Consider the following 25,687-nt stretch of genomic DNA (forward strand, 5'->3'; position numbering starts at 1 on the left):
TAGGGCATTTTTATACATTTTCATGAATTTCTCAAGTGATAATGTAGATAATTAGCACTCAACTCATGCCAGATGTTTTTTTCCATAAAAAATTCTGCATTATCTTGAGAAATATACAATGCTGCAGAAAGTGTGTGCACTTGTGTTTGAGAGAGGGGGGTGTGAATTCCTAGATCGGCTCCAAAAGTTCATGGTTTATTCCTTGGGCCATACCCTACCCTTTCACCAAGTTCCAAGAAAATCTGTTTTAATAGTTTTTGTGTAATCTTGCTAAAAGAGATGAACACAACAGAAAGCATTACTTCCTTGATGGAGGTAATCATCATTTAACTAACAATCATTTTTTGCAAGACAAGGCAAGAGAACGTCCAGAGATGAACAAAAGGGAAATTTTAGAAGTCAAACAAGATGATATACAGTCCAAAGAGTGACAGCAGCAGCTGGACGGGTTTCCTCTTACTTGGTAGTGATGAAGAAAAACAGTTGTAGCAGGAAACCCCTGGTGGTCTTCAGTCATCTTAGGTTTATGGAAAAATGTTAAAAAGAAGATAACCACTGTGGGAGCTGGGTCAAGAGCTGCCGAAGACAGCTGCTTATATAGTTATATCATAGACATCAAAACACCAGCATGTCAATAATGTAAGCAACATTGTCCATTGAATGCTTGACTTAAAGCTCCTTATTCTGTCAGAAGTTGAGTTTCTTTCCACCACACAAGTAACCCGCAAGGTGGAAGAAGGCATCCTAACTAAGGAGTCAAAAATCATAACATACAGCAATTCTTACAAACATGAAACCATTCTAAAGCAGAACTGGTTTATGATCCCAATTCTCCTGTTATTATAGTGACTCACTAACAACATAATTTTAGAAGGTTGTCCTCTACCTTTGAAAACTGGCTCTGGGACACACTGAATATCTACAGTAATTTAGTGACATCATGATCAACTTTCAAAAAAGGGTTTTTTTTCTTCTTTTTTTTTTTTTGAAAGCATACATATTCTGTAACAAAATCAGCATCAAATATTCAGTTTCTACTTGACTCAGTATTTTATTTTAATTGACAATTCTCTGTTCCTGAATTTTTAACCATGTGGTTCACACAACAGTCTCACCTTTGTGTGACCTGGTCCTGGAGCAGAGACTGATTGTCCTTCAGTGATAAATGGGGCAAATCCAGGAAGTACACACCACCTCCTTCTGTTCCAATACAGAGCAATTCACAAGATCTCAGCAAGAGGAGAACGGTCACCCGAGTGGCACTGGGAGGAAACATTAATAAATAAAAAGGAGAGAAAGTGAAAGAGAGGGAGATTGAAGAGTGAAAATACAGTGATTAAGTAACAGGGCAGCAACTGCTCCCAGTGCACCTTAAAAGCAAGAGATACCCATGCAGACTTGTGCAGCACTGCTCTGGTTCTTAATGAAATCATGAACATCTTTGAAGTCAAGTAACCTCAATGACTACGTTTACATGCCGTTAATATTCATATTCTGGTTTCTGAATCATTAGGAATAACCCGTTTACATGCTTAAGCAGACAGAGTTACTCCTGTATACATGGTCACTGGTATCATTTGGAATATCCCCATCTAAACAGCGACGCATGAACAACGTCCAGACGCACAGAGAACGTCATGACGCAAATATGCGTCATTTCTGTTTCTTCTTCCTCTTTCTACCGCCAATAAAAAGACATATTCATGTCTTTCACAATACTAATGAAGTATTCGGTTTCCTCCTCGCTCCAAAAGTGTGGCGCTGTGCTACCGCGTCTGGATTTTGCCATACTTGTTTACCTCTGCTTCTGTGGTGTCCGGTGGGTAGCGCATGCCGCATACAAATAGTTGCCATACTCAAAAGACCAAGATTCCGTGTGGATAGGACATGTGCAGAACACAAAATAATGTTCCTTTCTATGGGAATATTCCGATGCGTGTTTACATGACCTGATATTCGGGTTAGAAAAGGAGTAACCCAGGGGTCATATTCAGGTTTTTGCGGGTGTTTACATGGCCGTGCGCAACCGGGTTATTGCTAATATTCCGGTTATGAAAGGGTTATTGGCTGCATGTAAATGTAGTCACTATGCTACAGTTATGACTCACTCACAAATACATTCAGTGGCCAATGCATTAGATATATATCTCTGTTCAACTGTTGATTAAAGCAAATAAATAGCCAATCACATGACATGTCTGTTGGTGCTAAATGGGGTAGGGTGAGAATGCCAGACACTAGGATCTCCAATCATAACCATCTGTATGGTCTGCAGAAACTTATTTATTTTTTTAATTTTAATAAAAAAGGAAGAAGAGAAGAAAAAAACAACAACAACCATTCAGTGAGCAGTGGTTCTCTGGGTCAATGCCTTGTTGATGGCAGAGGTCAGAAGAATTGCCAAACTGGTTTGAATCAATGCAGCCAAAGTGTGCAGAACAGGATCACTGAATTAATAACTTTGAAGCTGATGGGCTACAGCAGCAGAAAACAGCACCAGGTGCCGGTCATATCAGCTAAAAACAGGAAACTGAGGCTACAGTGGGCATGGGCTCACCAAAATTGGACAATGGAAGATAAGAAAAACATTTCCCAGACTGATGAGTCTTGACTTCTGCTTCAACATTTATGGTAAACTCATAATTTGATATAAAAACATGAAAGCATGGTTTCATCCTGCCTTGTATCTATAATTCAGGTCGATTGTTTGATGCAATCATATCAACAAGGACCAAAATATTTGAGGAGTGCTCCAGCAACTTGCAGATTCTATGGCGCAATCAATTAACAAACTTCAGAAAGCAAAAAGTTGGCCAAACCCAGCACCCAATGAAGTGGCCAATGACCGCACATGTATGATGACTTGCCATCAGTTCCTTGCTGAAGATGCTTCTTGTCATATGAAACAAAACATAAAATACACCTCATATAGGACAAAACTGGTTCAAATGTACCTGCAACTTTCAATTCCTGGTCTCCCTGGGAGGCTGTAGCTGCCCACTTCCTGGAGACAGACCAAGCCTTCTTTCTTAACTCCACCCACTTCTCTGGTCACAACAGCCACCAGCTCCCATAAGTGAATCGTATTGTCATCCAGGAGTGACAACAGACGGCCCTGTAGCACAGAAAGGCAAATATAAAGACACAGTTTAATCTTCCTTTTCAGACACTTCCACTTCTTATAGCACAACTGGAGTCAAAACAAAGAAGCATGAATCTTACCTGTCCAGGTATGAAGTGGAGCTGTGTGACAGCAGTGGTGACTTTATGCAGTCCTGTAAACTCTACACCTGGAGATCCGTAGCTGTGACAAATCAGTCAAGGAAATGCATGATACAGCAAACCTTTGCCAAATAGAGACAACGTGATCTGAGAACTTAAGTTCTTACAGCCAACAGACCAAATCCACATCCCACTACAGTTAAAATGTCATGCCTGTAGGTGACAGAACAGTTTGGTCAAAACCTACCATCCAAATGACAGAGGTAACGCCTGGCTGTGTGGACACCCACGGGCTCCACAGGTCCAATTACAGAGGACAGAAACCCATACTGTACTACTGTACTGTACTACTCACCGTGGTGTCTATGACAGCAAGCTCTCCTCACCATCATCACCCCATCATCACTTTAACCTCAAATCAGAAATACACACACACACACACACACACACACACACACACACACCAGGAAGCAGTAAGGAATGCTTTAAGGCATTCCTTTTTTCCTTAAAGTGTTTCTTGCAAAGTAGAAACAGGGAACTAAAAATTTGACTGGGAACACAGAGTATGACACTATGAATAACAATGTGTCTTTATGAGTTGTGAAGGGCACGTAGTAGTAAAGAGTAATAGTGGCTGACAAATTACACAACTGTAAAAAAGCTCTTAGCTCTCACCAACACCAGATGACGCAGATACTCAAAACCACCGGTGATTGTGTGTGTGACAGACTCCTCCTTTTATTATCCTAGTAAACACTGCACTCAAGCACTGTGACGCCCTGTAAATAAAGCCAGGCTAAACTGAGTTAAACTGTGAACTGGTTACACACCCCCGTCCCAACTACACACATCCACCACTGTGACCACCCACACCTTAAATTCCTCCTATGTTGTGATACCAGAGACTCCCTGCGATGCACAAACTAGCATTTTTCCAGTGTTGTAATTTCCTGACTGAAGGATCTGTGTACCACAGTTACACATGCATCAAACAGCTAGAGGTAAGGTTTTTTGTTTTGTTTTGTTTAAGTGTTGGAAATGGGGGGGATCACTCAAGTTTAGATAAAGAAGGAGGCAGACAAATACATACGTACAATGAGAACAAAAGATTAAGAAAACAACAACTTTATGATTCATTCTTTACTTCAACAATGTAGCCAAGGAATAAACTAAGTGTTCTCAATGGAAAATATGTTAAGCATTTTACAGTGTTGAGGAGTGACAATAGAGACAAACTGAAAACCATAGACTCTATGTATGTATGTATGTATGTATATACACACACACACACACACACACAAAGCATGCGTGATGTCACCCACTGGTTTTCTATAGGGACCCAGATAAGACAATATGAGGCCTACGTCTGGGACATGTTGTGGACATCGCCATGTTCACAGCAGCTAAATGATGAACTAATTAATACATAAAGTAGTGGCACACGGGTGGCTCCACGTGAGACGAAAGACACCTGAACGCACCCCTCTCTTATACCCCCGTCACACATAGCCGGAATCACGCCGAGTGGCGTCGGAGTTATGAATTGGTGCACATCTGAAAAGAGTCGGATTTTAGTTCCAAAACATTTTGAAAGCCATCTGCGGAAGTCGACACAGTTGGTCAAAATCGCCCGGCGGCCCCAACTGTTATGTACCTGTTCAAAACTCTGGGCGCCATCGAGATGGGACGCCTATCCGACGACGGTCCATGTGTAAAATGATGACCATCTGACTGCAATTTACATATTCTGACAGCATCAAAAGAGCATTTGAACTGATCTGATCGCAGTTGATTGAGCTCTGAGATCGATCGGTCACAGCAAAGCCTGCCAACATGTTGTGCCACGTTTGTCCACTTCCACTGGACCCCGGCCAGGGAGGGTGAAGTAAATGTTGTTATATAATAACATGTATGTGGCACTGTGCATGCGTCAGAGGCTCGGTGAAGTGCCGCAATGCAGCTGAACGGGATGTCACCGCTGTAACGCACGTATTATTACACGTACACCTCTTAAGTCTGTAGCAGGTATAACGTGGAAATGTTTGCCCAGCCACATGATGACATAAATAAACATGTAACTCACCCCCGGTGCCCCGTGTTCCACAGTGCAGCGCAGACAGCTGGTCAAGCCACTTTCACCCGGCTGCGCTGTGTGCTGGCAACGTCGATCAGATGACAAATACATAAATCCACCTCTGGTATAATGTGAAGCACTGTTCCACAACAATAATCCAACTGCAGTTGTGTTAAGATGCGTATCAAGTAAAATGACAATAAAAAAAGAGTTTAAAAAAAAAAAGAGAAACGAGGAAGTCCACTGGCTGCATCTGAAAGTTGCACACGTGGGAAGTTGGTGCACTGCCAGCACAGTTCAACAGCAGCTAGGAGTCCAGCCAAACAAATAAAATCTAGCAATGTAAGTATATACACTGATCAAACAGCTAAAGGGATTTTTCACCAGACTGTACAACAGCAGGCGATCACTGACAGTTGTCAGCCTTTCTGTGCGCACTCTGGATGGACAGCTCCTGTGCTTGCACGTGCGGACGCGAAGTGGCTGGTACAGCATTTATGAGCACATATACACACAGCTGAGTGAACATTTCGGCCACACACTCGCACACTGCTTTGATCGCGTGTTCTACACATGCAGCTCGTTCGGCCATAGTGAACACACGTGCAGCTGAGTGGACACACACTCATCACTCAGATCACCTGTTCCATGTACGTACATGCGCGCACTCCGCCATGTGAGACACACACTAATGAGAGGTCAGTTTAGCGCTGGGACAGTGAGGACGAGCGGAAATTTGATTGCATGGGTGAGTGACAGCTCCAATGTCAGTGCCGTCTGACAGCAGTCTGTGTCATCTGACTGTTGTCTGAAATATGTTTGGGCTGCATCCTGCAGGTGTGCACCAGGCAGTCTGGATGTGTTTGGACCACGGCTGACTACGCCTCTTTTCCTCCCGACTGCGTCGGATTATGGCAATATTTGCCATGTCAGAGCGGTTCCTTCACATTCTTGCCATGTGTGACAGGGGCTTTAGAGTCCGAGCCACCTATCCTGGGTTCGGATGTTTATTAAATCATATTTTTGGAGACTTAAACTTGATGAGGACAATAATCTGAATGAGGATGTGCCGAGTATTAGACAATGTGTGAAATTAATAAATCATGCTCTCACACTGAAAAAACACACTACTGAATAAAAAGAAATAACCTTCATATGCATTTGAACAAAGAGGGAATCAAACTTCATACTACTTGAAGCCACTTGTTTGCATTTTGTGGGATGGAGGACAAAGAGGAGGACAGCTATGCTAAGGTAAGGACACCTACAAGGTCTTAAAACTATAATCATTTTAAAAGGTTTTACATTTAGTGATGTACACATGCACAAGTAAAGCTCTGCTTTGATATTTTCATCTGTTCAGTGGCAACAAGAAGCAGTTTGTAAGTTCATCGCATTTCGTATAATAATATTAGCCTTCTAGCTTTTTCTTGCTAATGCAGTGTTTGCTTTATAAATAAAACATTTTGCTTCTTGTTGCATGAAGTAGTCACACCAAGTTTCAAGAATAAAAGCAACCTATAGACTAACATGACAGGTTTCTTTTTTCCAAAAAATAAATGCTCCATATAGACCAATATAATTTTTTCTTTTGCATGGCATAGTTTTGGACAGTATGGAAACAAAACATTAATAAGCATCAAGAAGCGATAAATTAATCACTTCAAAATCACTATATGCACACACAGATGTACTCCTTAAAACAGCTATGACAAAAGATGAAAGTAACTGCTGCATTTTCTCAGGATGCCTCACAACAAGTCTTCTTCCTGAGTTTGAGCACAAAGACACTACGCTGTTACACCATCAAAGCAGTCATTCAAAAGCCTTCTGAATGTACTCTGAACATAAAAACACACAATGAACTATCAAAACTAAGAAATGATCCACAGAAACTCAAACATAAACCTTAGTGAAGTGGGCAGAACAGCAGTAAAGATGCAGTGTTTGAATATCGATATTTAGGGTTATGGGCCAAAGGAATAAGACAGGAGGTGTTTGATGATGGTACCCCACCCCCCACAACACAATCTCACACAAAAGATTTAAATCTATGAGCAACCTGTTGAATAACACTGTGATCATAGTGCTGATCTCTGCAAGGAAACTATTCATCGGCGTGCTTTTACTGAACATGTACCGTGCAAAGATTTGCCACACTGACCAGCAGAGGACCCTGAAATACACACAATGGTGGTCTACAGTAATTTACAATTGCCTGGTGATGCAGAGAGTGAGCTTTAGCAAGGATAAAGCGATTTCACGGTCTGAATAGTGACAAACAGAAGGCATTGTCTGCCATGGGGACACACGAACAACAGCTAGCACGCACGCACACACACACACACACACACACACACACACTAGAAACTATGGGTAGAATTAGGTAGGTAAGATAGATGATGTGGCGGAAGGATGACATAGCCACTCAACCCCACACGCAACAGATTCAGGTCCTGCTGAGATCCAGAGAATTCTTATTCTAAGTAGGATGAAGAAATAATGGACGAACCATAATTTTGTTTGCCTGCGAGATCACAGCAGGACTATTTAAACCAGTAACAGATGTGACAGTTTAATGGAATTGTCCATCTTTTTACAAATTAACTGTCATTTTGTCCAGCTCCTTTACATTCTTGTGCATGGAAAACACACAGTTTGAGACATCTTGCAAATACTAGTGTAGTCTACAAGACAAGCCAAACAACTCCATCCACCCACTAGAGAAACAATCCTGTCTCATTTACATCCTCTTCCTTCAACCAGTACCACCCCCCCCACCCCCCCACACACACACAAATCTCCTTTCTGTCCTACTTGTTCAGTCTAAAGCCACCTTGACACTTGCATGAATTTAATCCCTGCACTGCCGCGCAATTCACCGTGCCAATGCCCCCCCCCCCCCACTTTGACCCCCTTAACGCCACGCTATATAAAAAGCTTGTGCCATATCATTTCGTAGCCAATAGCGCATTTGCTCTCAGAACTTGGCTGATGAAACCATTATCTCATCACTCCCAGAATCACAGAGAAATGATCTACAGCTGCAGTTTGTCTAATGCTTGCTGTGCGGTGGAGAACACATTTGGAATCTTGTCTCAAATGTATTTTTTATATATATATATATATATATATATATATATATATATATATATATATATATATATATATATATATATATATATATATATATATATATATATATATATATATATATATATATATATATATATATATATATATATAGTAATGGATTGGTAAAACCATTGCATTTTCATTCCTTCTTATGAGTTAGTCAATGTTTGTTATGTAAAGTTATGTTTATTATAGATGTATCATCTCTTCATAATGTAATTTCAGGATCAGATGCCCTGCACGCAATGACACGCATTGATAGGCAGTGTTTGCAAATAGGTTGCGCAATGTTCACAACTGGTTCACGCAAGTGACATGAAATTTACGCATGCCAGAAATTCTGAACATTTCTAAATTTTCTTTGTGCACTGGGACGCAGCCTCGCACAGTTTATGACGAGTTTGTGCAAATTCGTGCAAGTGTCAAGGTGGTTTAAGCAGTTTACTTAGCAAAGCAAAGAATGTCAGAATAGCATCAAATCACCTGCAGCAGTATGTCATAGAAGCAAACCTTTGCCTGCTAATCACTTGACTCCTCTCATCCTTAAAGCATAGGTGACAATATGTAATTTTTTTTTTTTTTTGGAGTATTTAAGACTAAAATTAAACAAGTTTGAAATTTATCCTTTCCTGGTGCGCAGTTACTGAAGAGATAAATATTTGGATTTTGAACTGTGCACCACTAAAAACCAGGAACTTCCTGGCTGCTCCCAACATTGGAGGAGGAGGAGGAAGTGGCATCAGTGCCAGAACTATTACCTTAATAGCCCCATTAATTTATGGATTTTTATAGGCTACTGACAGCCCGATTTCCACAGAGTGGTTCGGGTCTGTGCTACACCATCTTTTCGATGTCAGAACAGTTAATTCTTGCCGGCAGAATCCTTGTGATTGGCAGGTGCAACACTTTTATACTGACAGGCGCGCACGGAGTCATTCTCCACTCCACACAGAGCCAAAACTGAGTATTGGAGTCTTGCAACAGCAGAGGCTCCATCCATCAGCCACAATAATAGATTACAGCTGGCACTGTAGCCTGACACCAAACTGCCGTGTGACAAATGGACTTTTCTTCAACCAGGACAGAAGGAATTAAATTATTTTCAGATGTCCTTTTGTAAAAGTGGGTAAGTTTTCAGATGAACTCACTGAAACGGACAGGTAAGACTATATTATTGGGTCCTTATGTGAACAATTTTAATATTTAATAATAACATGTTACGCTACTAACATACAGTACATTAACTGTATTCAAGAAGGAAATATTTATTTTAAAAATAGCTGATATTTTCAGTCCCTCGTGTCATTTTTGAGATTTGAAATGTATGTACCTGTTTCTAAAAAAAAAAAAAAAAATACATAAATAAAAAATTCACACTTCATCACTTTTTTCCTGATAGTAAAACTTTTTTTTTTTTTTTTTTTTTTTTTTTTTAAAATCAGTTGATTACGATCAAAGAGCTGGCAAAAAAAACAACAGTGTATCCTCTCCACCGGCATGCCAAAATTACCTGCATTATTTATTTAATAATCACCATTCTGTGTTCTGAACTCTGCCAATATCGTCACTGTTGTCAGATTGAAGGTTTTCCTCCAAGGTTTAGTCTCTCTCATTGTCATTTAAATAAGGCTCAAAACCATAAGGCTGTGTCCTCCACAGCTTCTTAAAAACACCTTCAGACTGAACTTTAAAAAGAAGCTCCACACTAGAAAAAAATCGTCCGAAAACAGCTTGACCTCCGTCGTGTCGAATTGGGCTTGAATCAACAGATGCCGTTCGTAGCAACAATATGGCCGCGACTGAGGTCTGAAATAGAGCGCCGGCTTCAGACAGCTATTGTTTATCCTTCACCTGCACACTTATCGACTTTTATTGTTCAGGATTTTTTAAATGCCAACATTTCATAATTTTTAGTGATTATTTGTGCACATTTTTTTGGTGTTACCTACACTTTAAGTGGCGATTTGTATTGCAGGTCTTCTCCTTTTGTCAAAAACGTTGAAAATCTAGATGTAAAATGGTGCAGGCTGGTGCTTTCGAACACCCATAATAAAAGTATTGGAAAGTACCAGATTGCCCCAAATTTGCATTTAGGATTTCTCAACTTTTCTGAAACTGGGGGTTGGTTAGGCTGAGCTAGGCCTTTCCCATGTGAAGCACCTTGACGCAGCTTTGTTGTGATCTGGCACTACAATAAATAAAATTTTTGAAATTTTCTAAAATTTCAGACAGAATCAAGAGACCTCTCAGTGACTACATGGACATACAGCTTTGGTGCATGTTTGACACATTTCCCATAAAGGAAATATCCATCATTTATTAAAAACAATCCTGACAAAGCAGAAAGGCTGAAAGCTCAAATTGTGAAGTTAAAGCAATAAGTAAATCATCACAACTTTTTCGCCACATTTGTACATGGAAATTTATTAAAAAAATCATCCTGACAAAGCGTTCAACCAAGATGAGAGTTCAAAATCAGTGAATGATTTGTCATTATAACTGTCACTGTCCAATTGCAAATTTATTATTTCCACTTAATTTTTATTAGGACATTTTACTGAAATTTTGTAGACACAAACAAAAATATGATAAATAACATATGATTCTGCCATAAATAATTTAGAAGTGCTACATTTGTGATTATATGGTCAAAGTTTACAAATTCACTCATGGAAAAACTTAGAAATAAATAATAATAATAATAATAATAATAAATAAATAAAATAATCTGCTAGTTCCAAATTTCATTTTTAAGTAAAACAGTGAAACTGAGAACAATACACTCCTTTCTGTGAGCTACAAACTGATCTGAAAATTCTGATAAACTTCTTCTAGACTTTTGCTGAACTGTGAGGACGACAGCAGAGGTGCTTGAGAAAGTCAGCTAAGGTATGACGCACTGCATAATTGTGATTTTCCATTCCAGCAGACATCGCCCAACCCTAATTCAGCTGTGATTAATGATTTCTGGACGTTTAATATTGTTTAGGGACAATGTGAAGTCAAACCTTCCTCAAATATAAACACAGCAAATTAAGATAGTTTCCAGTTGAGTAGAAATATTAAAATGAAACTGGTACGCAGTTACAAATCTATCATACATGTTCTTAAAAAGATCAACACCCCCCCATCTATAAATTCCCACTTCCAAAATTGACAGATTTTGTAGTTTTGCCAATTTATTGGCCAGTGCAAAACCTGCTTGTATGTACACATTAAAATTTGTTTTTCACCCTCTAAAAGGTCATGCTATGAATGAAAATACCCTCTACAATCCTCATCAGTGAGTGTAATCACCCCCTAAAATTCAATCTAGTGTGTACACTATTTGGCTCGATCATTGAGCCCCTCACTTGTTACCACATCTTGAACTTACTGGTCCAGTGGTCACAAAAGTCAGACATTAACATCCACCATCATGTATGCAGTGCATGAGGACTTGTTTGCTTTCCCAACTGATGGCCTGTAAAAAGTGTCTCAAGGTGTCACACAAGAAATATTTCATGATAGGTAAAAGAAAGAGCTCACTCAAGATCTTTGCAGCCTTATTGTTGAAAAACATACTGATAGAACTGGTTACAGAAGGATTTCTAAACTTCTGAATGTTCTAGTGAGCACTGTTGGGATTTCACCAAAAACCGGCCACGACCAGGTGCTCCTCATGAGATTTCTGACAGACTGAAAAGAATTATCCAAAGAGTTGTCCAAAAGCCAAGGACCGCTTGTGGAGAGCTTCAGAAAGACCTGGAATTAGCAGGTACGTACAACTGTTTCAAAGAAACTGCACTCAACCACCATGGACTGTATGCACACTCACCACACAAGACTACATTGCTGAAGATAAAGCATGCTGAATGCTGAAGCTCATTTAAAGTTTGGTGCTCAACATTTATATAGCCAGCTGGACATAAGAGCGCAATGCTTCATTCATGTCATTTCATGACTTTACATTTGTGACCATGGGTCATCTACAGAGGAACAGACTATTCATACTTGTATTGTCCGCTTGATAAGAGGGATTCAATAAAATGTTGTTTTGTTTTGTTTTTTATGGTGTGCGGTTTTTATTTTTTTTATTTCTCCACAGCAGAGGGGCAATGTGGTGGAACACATTCCAGCTGCTTGCACTGTGTTCGTGCAAGTGCACGAACATGCACGAAACAGCTGCTGGTGTGTCATGTACGCCTGTGCGACCATGCGTCCCTCACGGCAGCAGGTGGAATGTTTCGTGGTTCCCCATTTCGTGTCTGGTTCACAGATTTTCTTCCAGTTTCTGCGTCTTTTGTGTTATGTGTGAAGGGGCCCTAAAAACATGAACAAATTACTTGAGAAATAAAATATCATTCAGCAATAAATAAATACTTTTATATTCTGGTTTAGATTCAGTTGTCCCCTTAAAGAACTTGAAGAGGGGTAAAGAAGATTCAAATGAATAAGTTTGAGGAAAAGGTTCCTTCGACATATCCCCCTTGCTTTCCACTCAGGGGTCGAAACAGCAGATCTGAGGTGGTTCTGCATGTTGATTTTACACCGGATGCCCTTCGTGACACATCTCCATACTGGAGAATGGGCAGAGGTGGGGTTTGAAAGAGGGACCTTCCGCACTGAAATCAAGTGCACTAACCACTTGGCCACCATCCCTGCTGTAACAGTTAGAGAAGCTGATTTGTTTTTTGTTTGACTATTAAAATTGTTAACATTTTCAGCTCAATTTGAAACTGCACATGGCAGTTGTTTTTCCTATTTGTCATCAAAATAAAGGTAAGGCAACACCCTCATTTTTTTTTCATGTATTTCAAAGCAGACAACGTTCACAGGTAAATGCACCATCTTTGCTCAATGGTGAGACCTACAGTAACACAAAAATCAACACGAGGTGGTGATCACCCACTGTGATGTGTTACCACCAGGATGTCAAGCAGACTGTGTCTGTGTGTGTGTGTGTGTGTGGGGGGGGGGGGGGGGGGGGGGGGGGCTGTAGCAAGTATATACACACACAACCCCCAAAGCATTTCTGTGTATGCATGCACAAATATTAGCTAGTCCTCTGGCTACAGAGTTACCAGTACTATTGCCTCTTGTCACAAGTTTTATGTGACTGAACACATACAGGATTGTCTGACCAACATAAACACAGTGGTAATATGTAAACAAAAAGTATTTCTGCCTTCTCACTTAATAATTGATAGATGCACAAAACATGTCAGTGGTGCTGTGATGCAAACTTTAAAACCTCTTCAGGCTGCAAGCAGTTCACATCTCTGGCAACTGCACCAGTCGTCTTGGAAACCAATTCAAAAGCTCCCTTTATTAGGACTAGACATGGCAACAAAGCTCTTACTCACCCAATCATCTCTCACTCACACACACACCGAGGGTTAAACCAGGGCAGCACAACACACATTCCCCAGCATGAGACAGACTCCCTGACAACACCCCACTACCCCCACATGATTTCTCAACATAGACACACTCCACGCCACATTGTCCCCTTCCCTTTGCTGAGCCCCAATCTGTGGTCAAAGCAAGAAAAGTGAGGAGAAGAAGAAGAAAAAAGAAACAATCTTAGAGCGTAATATGACTCTGCCTTTACAAACAAGAAAATGGAAACAAGTGAGGAAAGTCAAGAAACAATGCATGTGAACAAGATGCATTAAAAGAAGGCCAATCCTGTCTTTCCAACTAAGTCAAACTAAAGATCTACAGGACACAATTTTGTACTTGAATATTTTTTCCCCAACACCTGTACTTCTACCACCAAAACCATGGTTATTGGTACCACCTAAAATAATTAAACAACACTCCCTATCCAGTCTCAATATACCACGGCCTGCACGTGCAGTCAAACCCGGAAGCCAGCAGTATACGGGCGTCGCCGACCAAATGGTCCCTCCCACCCCCGCCTTCACTGTGGATGCATAATTAAACAGATTATCCCCTCGTTTCTGCTTAAAACTGCACTTCAGTCATCATCTCTCAGTGACAGATATCTGAAGCTTTTGTACAACAATCATTTCCACATAAATTCAACATTATTTTAGAATATAAGATGGGGGAGCGATCAAAGCACCACAGCAGCACTTCCTGCGCATACGTCATTTAGGAGCGCCATTGATTATCTCGTTTCTGCTTAAAACAGCCTCATTTCTGCTTAAAACTAACTTTAGAATCATTTAAGATGCTTTACTGTGCCATCTGATGGTTAATGATCACATTATTCCCTTTTATCACTTTGGGTTTAGAGTCAGACTCAGATGTGCTGATGTCAAATATTCGAATGATAGTCAAAAATATCATTAAAATGCATAGTTTTATGTAAAACGGTATCAAAATTTTCAGCAGGGCTGGCGGCTGGCTACATGGGGGCCCAGTAAGATTTCTTTTCATGGGGCCCAAAATCCCTGGCTGCGGCCCTGGCCAGTATAGTGTTTTCCCAGGTCTGGTCCTTGGACCCAAACAGATGAGCATTTTCCATTTCTCCATGCTAATAATAATAACATAATAAGCCAAAGCAGGAGCATTACATAGTTCAGCCAGCTGCTGACTGCCTGAACACGCCTAGTCTATGTAGCTCAAGAACAAATGGGAAATGCACTGCAATTTGGGTCCCATGGGCCAGGATTGGGAAACACTGGGGTAGGCTATAGTGTACTGTTGCTGGATTATAAAGGTACAGCCATCTGAGGTGGTACTAACTAGGTCAAAATTCTCTGCAGTCTCATAGACTACTGTGGTCCACTAGTAACTTAACCACTTTGAGAGAGAGGTGGATCCATGAATAAAAACTGTTTTACTGAAGTTTGTGTTTTTGTTCCTAATGGGGTGTGAATTACACCACTATTTTACTCTTCAATTTGGCTAAAAACTGCCTAAAACTGTGATATACAAGACAAGATATCACATTATGGGAGAGTACTACAAAATTATGTGTAAAATTTCAAGACAGCCACCAAGAATACAAATTATATCTTTTCCTGTGTGAAACATAGCCCTTCCTATTTCATAGGGGTTCTCTAGGAATTCCTAAAGTTGCTGGAACCTTGTAATAAACACTGTTTAAGTCTAGTTTTATTTTGGTGGTACTAATCATTTTGTTTGGAAGTGTTGCATTTCATCTACACCTCCTTGCCATCATTACCTGTTTATCTCCAATTCACCCTCCATCTCCCTCTCTCCAGTTGAAGTGCCTGGTACCACCAGTCTGTCCCTCTCGCTGCAGCTCAAAGAGTTGATTCTTTAGTGTTAAACCACACAGCAAGCAGCCCTTCACACAGATACATTTGCACAAATATACACAAAATAATTATCACGCACTGTGATGCAGCTTGCATTTATATGATAGCTGAATACAGGCATATATATATATATATATATATATATATATATATATATATATATATATATATACACACACACACACACACACACATATACATACACATCACTGGCTTTAATCTCAAAATGAGAAAGTAAATATATGATCCTAATAAAAAATTTCAATAAGTATTGGATTACACAGTATACTAGCGTGTTGCCTGTGGGGATTCACAGGCTCTAGATTGGGTAGTGCTTATAAAATAGGTAGCGGACATTTTTCAAAGGTGGTAATAAATTAAGCAAAGCTTGTATAATGAGTTGGAATGGCCTGTGAGTTCAGAATGTTTTTAGAACCTTAACCCTCAACAATTTTCAGAAGGGGAACTCAACCCTTTTATTTCCTGTTAATTATGTATTTTTTTTATATTAATTTACTGTCTTAATGTATTTATAAATTGTTTAGGGTGTTATCATATACACAGTATTATTATGTGTGTGTAGTGGTAGTGATAGGTAGTGTAGTGGTAGGTGTGTAGTGAGCGCCTTGTATGGCAGCACGCTCATATCGGGGTGAATGTGAGGCATTATTTGTAAAGCGCTTTGAGCGTCTGATGCAGATGGAAAAGCGCTATATAAATGCAGTCCATTTACCATTTATTATTTTTACTTCTATTTTGCCATTTGATTTTTAAATGGATCCCAATGGAAATACGTGTTTTCACTTTGTTGTGTCATCCATGTATTTTTAATGTATTTACAATTATATTATGCACTTACATTGAATTTACTAAATAAAATCATGCAATCACACTTTTAATATAAAGATGATTTACCACCCCCTGCTGGAATGGCATGTGAGTCCAGAATGTAACTAGCAACGTGAACAAATATCCATAGTTTCTCCAAAAATATTCATCCTATCAACGCTGTTTTGGCACCGTTCTTCTTTGACCCAAAATACATAAGCATACCAAACCGCAAATGCCAGCTGTCCCCAGTCACATGCATTCAGAGCTTTTTCTGTGTTTTTTTTTTTTTTTTTTGCATTCTGCTGCAAGCAGGTGCTTTTCATTTTTACACACGTACAAACAGAGATGGTGGTGGAAGGCATCTAAGCAATACTCTTCACTCATGGTAACGGCAACATGACACTTAACTAAACTGACTAAACTAATTGAACGACAAAAACACAATCAAACAATAACACTAACAGCACTGTTAAACCAACATGAACCACAAAAACAAATGGTATAATATAGATACAATTAAACGAGTAAGGACCCGGTTTAGGGGCTAAGCTCCAGTGCACCCTGTCCAATTCTGGTGGTGAAACGAGCACCTCCATTCCAAAAAAAAAAAAAAAAAAAAAAAAAGGCGCCGACCCTCAATAGCTACAATCCGAATATTCTGGCATCTGCTGCTTCCCTCCAGCTCTGCCATCTTGGATTTTAGCCACTCATCTTTTCGGACTGCAGAGTTCTCGACCTTGAACTGGTCCAAACAATGAAAGTCTGTAATGCGTAAACCATGGTCATGCACAAACCATGGTCATGCACAGCAGATTGGACCCAATCCAACTTGGATGACAAACTTTCAAAAGAAGGCTTAAAGTCTGGAGAGAGCATAGCTCTGTGGTCGTCCAGCAGAAGGCTAATCTCCGACATAGTTACAGGTGCAGCAAGCGGCAAAGTTTCACCATCTCGTTCAGACTTACTTTTAGACTTAGACATTTTGCAGGCGGTCAAAAAGCGGTAAAAACGAAAAATTTAAAAAACTGGGATTCCAAACAAAGTTTGAAGTTTGCAAGGCAAAAAACTGAATAGTGCAGCTGAGCGAGCCAAATACATGTCTACTCTGTAAACGCCGGTTCCAGCATGTGGAGTTTTTATAGATACTGTAAACCTTGTAACACGTGCTCCACTGCAGTTCATAATCATATGTTCAAATTAAACATGGTATATGTGAGGCAACATGGACAATATGCTTTAAAACAGCAATGCTTGTTGTTTTACAACCATGATGATAATCTGAACAGTCACCAAATCACAGGGTCAGTAAACCAACAACTGAGCACTGTACATTAGACATGATAGTTGTGCTTTGGGAACAGTCAAAATAATAGTTATACGATTTCTTTGCAGACAGAAAATTCATTAACGAGTTTTACAGTTCAATCATTTAAGTTATGATCAACATAAAGAGCCCAAACTTCGATGTTTCCCACCTTCTTAAATGTGACAATTTGCTTTAAAATACTGCTAAAACAAGATTTTAAGGGACTAATTTTAAGTTGAACAGGATTTGAGAGCTACTTTTAGATTTTAGACTGACTGGCAAAAACAAGTAGTTCAAAGCAACCTTGGATCTGAGAAATTTGCATTAATATTTTCTAGCATTTATAAACTAAGAAATCTGTTGTAATAATGGATAGAAAAATTGAAAACACACTACTTGCAGCCCAGTGTGGTAACAGAATTAGAACACAATAAGCTTTAGAGTTGCTCAATTTATGCCAACCAGTTAGCCAGATACCCACCCACCCACCCACCCACCCACCCACCCACACACCCACACACACACACCGATTACAATTATGGCTACGTGAGCCAAGTCAACGCACTACAGTACCCCAGTGTTTAAATCATTTGATGTGTAATATGTATAACTAGCTGGACAGTGACACAATTTTTGTACTTTTGCCTCAGGACAACACAAAAATGAAGCGCAGTGACAAGTGTTTAGCACAAACAGTAGGTCCCTGGTTCAAGGCCCTCATGACCCATTCTCCATGTACATCTGGAAATGCATCAAAGCCATCTCGCTTTAAAACTCTTCTGTGGATGTGATTAGAGAAGCTGTGCATATCACTTTTTTTCTGCTGTATCGCCAGTTATACAGCTTCATGATACAGAGAAGCATTGTCTTAAAAAGACAGCATGAAAGGTCAGCTACATTTTGCCAGAAGGCACATGGAAAATCTAAGCCTAAATATGATCTGCTTTCTTGTATGAAAATCTTTCTCTGCTTCAGTTCACTATGAATCCATGACTGGTGATGAAACTGACAATCACATTCATAGAAGTTTATAACTCATTCAGAGTTGTGTTGATAGCTTCTGTCACAAGTCTTCTTTATGCACGGTCACAAAGCTTTTGAGAACTGTCTACTCCCATCTCTCTAACGAAAACTTGCTGTGAAAGTGATGATTTGTATTGTTAAACCCTTGAATTAAATCTGAACGTCTACACTACAAACACCTTTATTGTTTAATTTGTGTTTGATCTGATCTGATCAGTGTTAGCCTGATCAAGACATTTTTTTAATTGTTCAAAATTAGTTAAATTAAAACTGATTAAACCTGAGTTATCAAGTGAGTGCATGCACATTGTCTCTGTCTAACTTTGGAAGCTAACTGTCAGCGGTCATAAACTCCTGGCTGTTGCTTGACTACAAAGCCACAGTGCACATTATAAAAGCAATTTAATAGTCTTTAACCTTATGGGGACAAAGGACACGCCGACACGTCCAATTCTGGTTTTTGTCATGTCTCTACTAACAGATCATCTGTGGAATGTCACAGAGACTTAATTCAGCCCTTTCCTGAAATTACAGTGCCACCTCTTGTTTCAATCCCTGTTGTATATTATCTCTGATTCACAGCCAATCCTAGAGCCTGGAGAAGGTCACATGGTCTCTCTCTCTCTCTCACTCACTCACTCACTCACTGCCAGAGGCTGCAGCCAAAGCATCTGTCTCTGTGGAAGACTCTCACTAATTAACACTACCATTAAATTAATTATATATAAATGCGAAAAGAATTGTCCTCTCAGCCTGAATAAAGTTTCAGTTTTTATGTAGTCTTACAGACAAAGCAGCCTGCCATGGAAAAATATGTGAAGAAACTTTTCCCTGGATCAACAAGCTCCCCCCACCCCCAACGGAGCAGACAGACATTTTTTATGAGTGACTTTCCAGTTTTCACAAATGTTGATATTTATGGATAGAATGGCAAACTAGAACAGGTGAGTGATTTTACTGAAACTATTATTATTTTTAAGCTTTATTACTATTAAGATTTGGAATGTGTTTGTGACAGTGACAGTTCTCAATGGTTAGAGCTGCTGTACTGCACATATATTTTTGGAATGTATTTGTTTAAAACCTTAAAGGTATTATATTACTTTTGTGAACTAAAGTCTTTGGTAAACCCATTTATACCAGCAAAATGGTTCATTCACATGAATAAAGGTATATTTTTACTAAAGACTTTAATAACTTTCTAAAAATGCATTTTTTTTTTCAGGTTTCAAATCAAACTAAATGGTATTTTTGGCAACCGATTTTAAAAGTATAATCGCCCTGACACACCTTGATGATTTAGCTTGCGTATGCTGATGTATTAAAAATACACCGAATATGCTGGCATACATCTAATAGGTTATGGGTAAGTTTTGTATAAGTTAAGAGCAAGTTGAAGCATGCTGGTATACGTCATAGTACGGTGAGGTTGTCGAAAAATTTTGTGCATGCGCAATATTTTGGACACATGGCAACATATGGTTCATATATTCCGCATACACAGGCCATAAGTTGTAGATAAGTTATGCGACTGCTGAGTTGACAATTTCAATTCTATTAAATTTATACAGCGCCAACTCATGGCAGTATCACCCCAAGGCGCTTCACCAAAAACAATTTAAAATGAATTTATAAACCAAAAAATTAAAAAACACAATTAAAAGATCAAAAAATGTTGTTGTTGCCCATTCTGTTGCTCCCGTTTTGGTTCGGGGTCGCCACAGCGGATACAGCCAGATCCGCACTGGTATTTGGCACAAGTTTCATGCCGGATGCCCTTCCTGACGCAACTCCAGTGTTACCTGGAGAAACACACACAGCCGCTGGTGTTCCAAAGAGGTCTCCCATCCAAGTGCTAATCAGATGCTGCACTGCTTAGCTTCTGAGATCTGACTGGATCAGGCTGGCACAGAGCACACCGGCTGCTAATTAAAAGATCAAAAAAATAAAGAAGTAAAAATTAAAAGAATTAAAAAGGATGGAAACACAATATGCTAGTCATAGTACTGAGGAAAAAATGTGTCTTCAGTCTCATCTTGAATGTCTTATCCACGCTGGGAGACCATTCCATAAGACAGGGGCACGATAGGAGAAGAATTTTTGACCCACAGACTTCTTCTACACACATTACTTAAGTTATTCAAAAGTCAAAATATGTTGAGATGATGTCCAGCGTACCCAAAACTTATTTCTAACCCATGAGTAACTTCCTTTGAAGCTAGGTGTAACTTATGTCAAACATATCTCCAATGCATACTGACGTATTTGATGTATTCTGGATGAACACAAAACTCACTGAATGCGTCAGCTACCGTATAATGGCATACTGGCAGCATTTTTGATCAGTCACCATACACTGGCTAAATCATTATGGTGTTAACAGCTGCATAACTTATTTGACGTAGACGGCGTAGTTGCCAAATTTTTCATAAGTCGGCATGAAGTAACCGGTCCATCAAGCAAATTTCAGCAGTTTCATAGGGAAAATTAAATAACATTTACATCTTTTAAATCACTTGTAGGGATGGCCTAAAAATAACTGAAGCAATTGGAATCAGGCCTGATAAAGGTGGGTATTTTGTTTGTTTTAATTGTTCATTGTCAGATAATTTAAACCCAACGAAACCAGTGCACATTCTCTCTCATTTCATTTCATATGCACTGTGTCAGCAGAGCGAGCAGTCAGTCTGCTACAGACTTCACCAGGACAACAGTGCATGTTTTGAAAGCATATCAAATGCAGCCCAGTGTGGTAACAGAATTAAAACACAATAAGCTTTAGAGTTGCTCCTTTGCTTTATAAAGGCAAGACTGCATGTCAGTCTTGCTCTGTTTCATAGCGCAGTGTCGACGAAGTGATAACAGGCATGCAAACCCATGGTACAAATTTTAAACACATATTTACGAATTTCCTTAAAATACGAACCAAGTCTGTTTCTGATAGATGGTACATGCGCTATGCCTTTTTACATATTCAGTCAGATAGCACCTTCCTGCATTTGTCCTCCTTGTATCTGTTGTCCTCATGCTCACAGAGACTTTGCAGGCACATAGCCAGAGGAACGAGGGGTCAGAACACTTCCCCACCCACTTATAGTAAGGGTCAGCTTTTGAAGACATTTTATGCACATAATATAACTGTAACAGCTAAAACATAGTTCAAACAATATTACTCTGGGTTTCCCAGATTCATTATTACAATTCTACATGAATTCACAATTCACACACATACACACAAAAAAATTAAAGAAACACTTTGAAAACACATCAGATCTCAATGGGAAAAAAATAAAATAAAATAATGCTGATAGGCTTCTTGATATGGACTGGGTAATGTCTTAGGAATGAAAAGATGCTACCTCGTTTGACAGAAATGAAAATTGTCAACCTGCAGAGGGCTGAATTCAAAGACACCTTGAAAACCAAAGAGAAAAAAACAAACAATGCTGCAGGCTTATCTATTTTGTCAAAATTTCATTGTTGCAACTCAAAATGGTACACAGTAGTTTGTATGGCCCCCACATGCTTATATGCATGCATGACAACATCAAGGCATGCTCCTAACGATGATGATGGATAGTGTCCTGGAGGATCTCCTCTCAGATCTGGACCAGGGCAAATCCCACCCCTGCCACATTTCTCCATGTAATGAAGAGTTGCGTCAGGAAGGGCATCCGGCGTAAAACCTGTGCCAATTCAACATGCAGATCCACCTTGGATTTGCTGTGGCGACCCCGAGTGCAAACAAGGGAGCAGCCGAAGGGACTTACTTACCTACTAGCAGTCAGGGTGCCATTGTCTAGTCTGTGGAGGTCTGTGCATCCTACCAGGGATATGCCTCTTCAGACCACCACTGACCCACCACCAAACTTGTCATGCTGAATGCTGTTGCAGGTGGCATATCTTTCTCCACAGCATCTCCGGACCCTTTCATGCCCATCACATGTGCTCAGGTTGAACCCGTTCTCATCTGTGAAAAGCACAGGGCGCCAGTGGTGGACCCGCCAATTCTGGTGTTCTATGACAAATGGCAATCGAGCGCCACAGTGTCAGCCAATGAGCACAGGGCCCACTACAGGATGTCAGGCCCTCAGGCCACCCTCATGAAGTCTGTTTCTGATAGTTTGGTCAGAGACAGTCACACCAGTAGCCTGCTGAAGGTCATTTTGTGGGGCTCTGGCAGTGCTCATCCTGTTCCTCCTTGCACAAAGAAGTACATACCAGTCCTGCTATTGGATTAAGGACCTTCTACGGCCCTGTCCAGCTCTACTGGACTCTCCTCCATGCTCTAGAGACTGTCCTGGGAGACACAGAAAGCCTTCTGGCTATGGCATGTATTGATGTGCCATTCTGGAGGACTTGGGCTACGTGTGTAGCCTCTGTAAGGTCCAGGTACCACACCATGCTACCAGTAGTGACACTGACCCTAGTCAAATGCAAAACTAGTGGAGGGGAGAAAAAAAAAAAAAAAAAACTCAGAAAAGATGAGGAGGGAAAAAATGTCAGTGGCCTCCACCTGTAAAACCATTGCTCTTTTGGGTGTCACTTCATTGCTGCCCCTCTAGTGCACATGATGTTAATTTTATTAACACCAAAGCAGCTGAAACAACCCCCATCTGTTACTTAATTGACCAGATCAATATCCCAGAGGTAGAGCTGATTTGATCCTATACTCTGATTAAAAAGTGTTCCTTAAATTTTTTTAAGCAATATCTATCTATCTATCTATCTACAAGTATCTATCTATCTATGCGTGTGTGTGTGTGTGTGTTTACTTAAAAGTAAAACATCAAGGAGCAGGTTGGATTGAAGGTGTCCTTTTCTGTTAAACTGTCAAGCACATTGTACATTGGATTGGCTTTAATGTGCTTGCAATGTGCTCTATGCAAAATCTAGGAAAATACAAGTATTGGATAAGATCGGCAAATACTCAGATTATTCAGATTGGTTTCAGAGGTTCAAATTTTTTTATTTTTTTATTTTTTTTTACCTGAACAGAATGTCCCTAATCTCTTGCACTTCACTATTCTGAGCAAAATCCCCTCCAGCCACTTCTGAAAATTATTTCTTTTTCGCTTCATCTTTTCTCCAGCTTTGTGGTTGGGTAACACTGTCTAGCCTTAGTAGTCAAATGTGTTTCTGTATAGGTTAAATCAGACAAGTCACAATCTGTGAGCGGCGGACAAACAAAACATTTCTTCTCAACTGCAGTCAAAGTACAAGTTTAATGAGAAGGATACACTTTAATGGCTCCTGACTTTGTGCCGATGGCCATGAGTAGCAGCTTGGGATCAAAGGCCAAAGCACTGGGCTGATGGGGGAACCCATGTTCCACAGTCTGAGAGAGACAGAGGCAGAAAGACAAAGGAGGTTAGGAGATGACATGTCAAGATAAAATGTTTTTCTGCCCTCTTTCGTCTACGTCTACATGCCTGTCAGGCTGTGTGTTCAGCTGGGAGCCTAAAAGGGACGACTCCCTCAGTAAAATTCCAGAAATTCTCTTTAATACACACACACACACAAACACACACTTCATTTAATTAAGCCTTGCTTAATGAAATTAACTAATTTAATTTTAGTCCTGCCATAACAGAAGAAAGAGGCAGCTGGAAAAGATTTCAATATCCAGGGTCATAAATAAATACATAAACAAATAAATAAATGATTATGTACAATTGCTGACACAAGTTTGCATACACCTTGGCTACAGCCTTTTAAACTCAATTTTCCCCTTCTGCACATATTCCATTTCATCAAAATTTAATTAAAGAATGTCTACTTTATTTTATTTCCATGTTAAATTACTTAAAAATAATAGCTACAAAGTAGTATTTTTTCCTCAGTTTTTCCACTATGTCAGCTTGTCAGTGGGTCACCAGTTTTCATGCAGCAAGAAAAATGCATGCCTCTTTAAAACAGCACAGACGTTTTCCATAAGATTCCACAAATTGATGGAATTACTTGTGAAAAAGCTCAACGGCTGTTAGCACTTGCTTCACAGCGAGCAGGTCCCAGGTTCTCTTCTGACCTGGTCCTTTCTGAGTGGAGTGTGTGTGCTCTTCCCGCGTTTGCATGGCTTCCCTCAGGGTCAGGGTGCTCCGGCTGCCTCCCACTTCCAAACACATGCAGGTTAGGTGAACTGATGAGTGTAAATCAACTGAGTGAGTTTGTCTGGGATGGACTTGCAGTCTGTCTGGGGTGTATCCTGCCTCTCATCCAACCCTTAACTGGAATAAGCATCTTCCAAAAATGAATGAATGAAGTTTCTGGATGATTAACTGGAAAAAAAGTCGGGGTTAATCAGGGAACCTTTGGCTGTACTGAAGAGCTTACCTGAAGAACCAGTGCCTTCTTTCTTCAGGTAGAAATGTGACATTATCCATGTTTAAGAGAGCACTCCACCACAACATAAAAAGCTCTGGACAATGAAGCCGTTAATCCAAAATGATCAGCTGTAAAGTTCTGTCGATATTATTTATGTTGTTCTTGCAGTAACTGCTTCCTTCTTGATTGATAGCCGTCCAATGCTCTCAACATCATATTTCTATTTGATGGGTCCAAATTAGAGCCCAACTTATATGGCTTTTATGGGAACAGATATTGGGGAGTAAAAAATAATTTAAAATACTACTATATCTGTCATTACATACATAAAAATGGCAATGATTACAAACAGTCATTGAACCCTTATGTGACAAAGAAATGTAAATGAGGCTTTATGTTTTACAGTTATAACATGAACTTTATTATAAATAACTGTAAATATAAATCAACAACCAATGCATGTCACACCGCCATCATGCTGCCTTCACACTGACTGTCATTCACATAAAATAGTCTTCTGGTCTATTTTGGCCCAGT

General features: G+C 39.8%; 1 protein-coding gene across 1 annotated transcript in view; it reads right to left on the minus strand.

Moving 5' to 3' along the window:
- llgl1 (LLGL scribble cell polarity complex component 1) overlaps nucleotides 1–25,687 on the minus strand; it is an 87,871-nt gene that overhangs the window by 45,501 nt on the left and 16,683 nt on the right. Inside the window, 4 exon segments of the mRNA XM_034189460.1 lie at nucleotides 1,116–1,262; nucleotides 2,955–3,115; nucleotides 3,223–3,304; nucleotides 24,067–24,164. Coding sequence (XP_034045351.1) covers nucleotides 1,116–1,262; nucleotides 2,955–3,115; nucleotides 3,223–3,304; nucleotides 24,067–24,164 — 488 coding nt within the window.

Source organism: Thalassophryne amazonica, chromosome 16, assembly GCF_902500255.1.
Source record: "Thalassophryne amazonica chromosome 16, fThaAma1.1, whole genome shotgun sequence".
In the NCBI taxonomy this organism is placed as follows: domain Eukaryota; kingdom Metazoa; phylum Chordata; class Actinopteri; order Batrachoidiformes; family Batrachoididae; genus Thalassophryne; species Thalassophryne amazonica.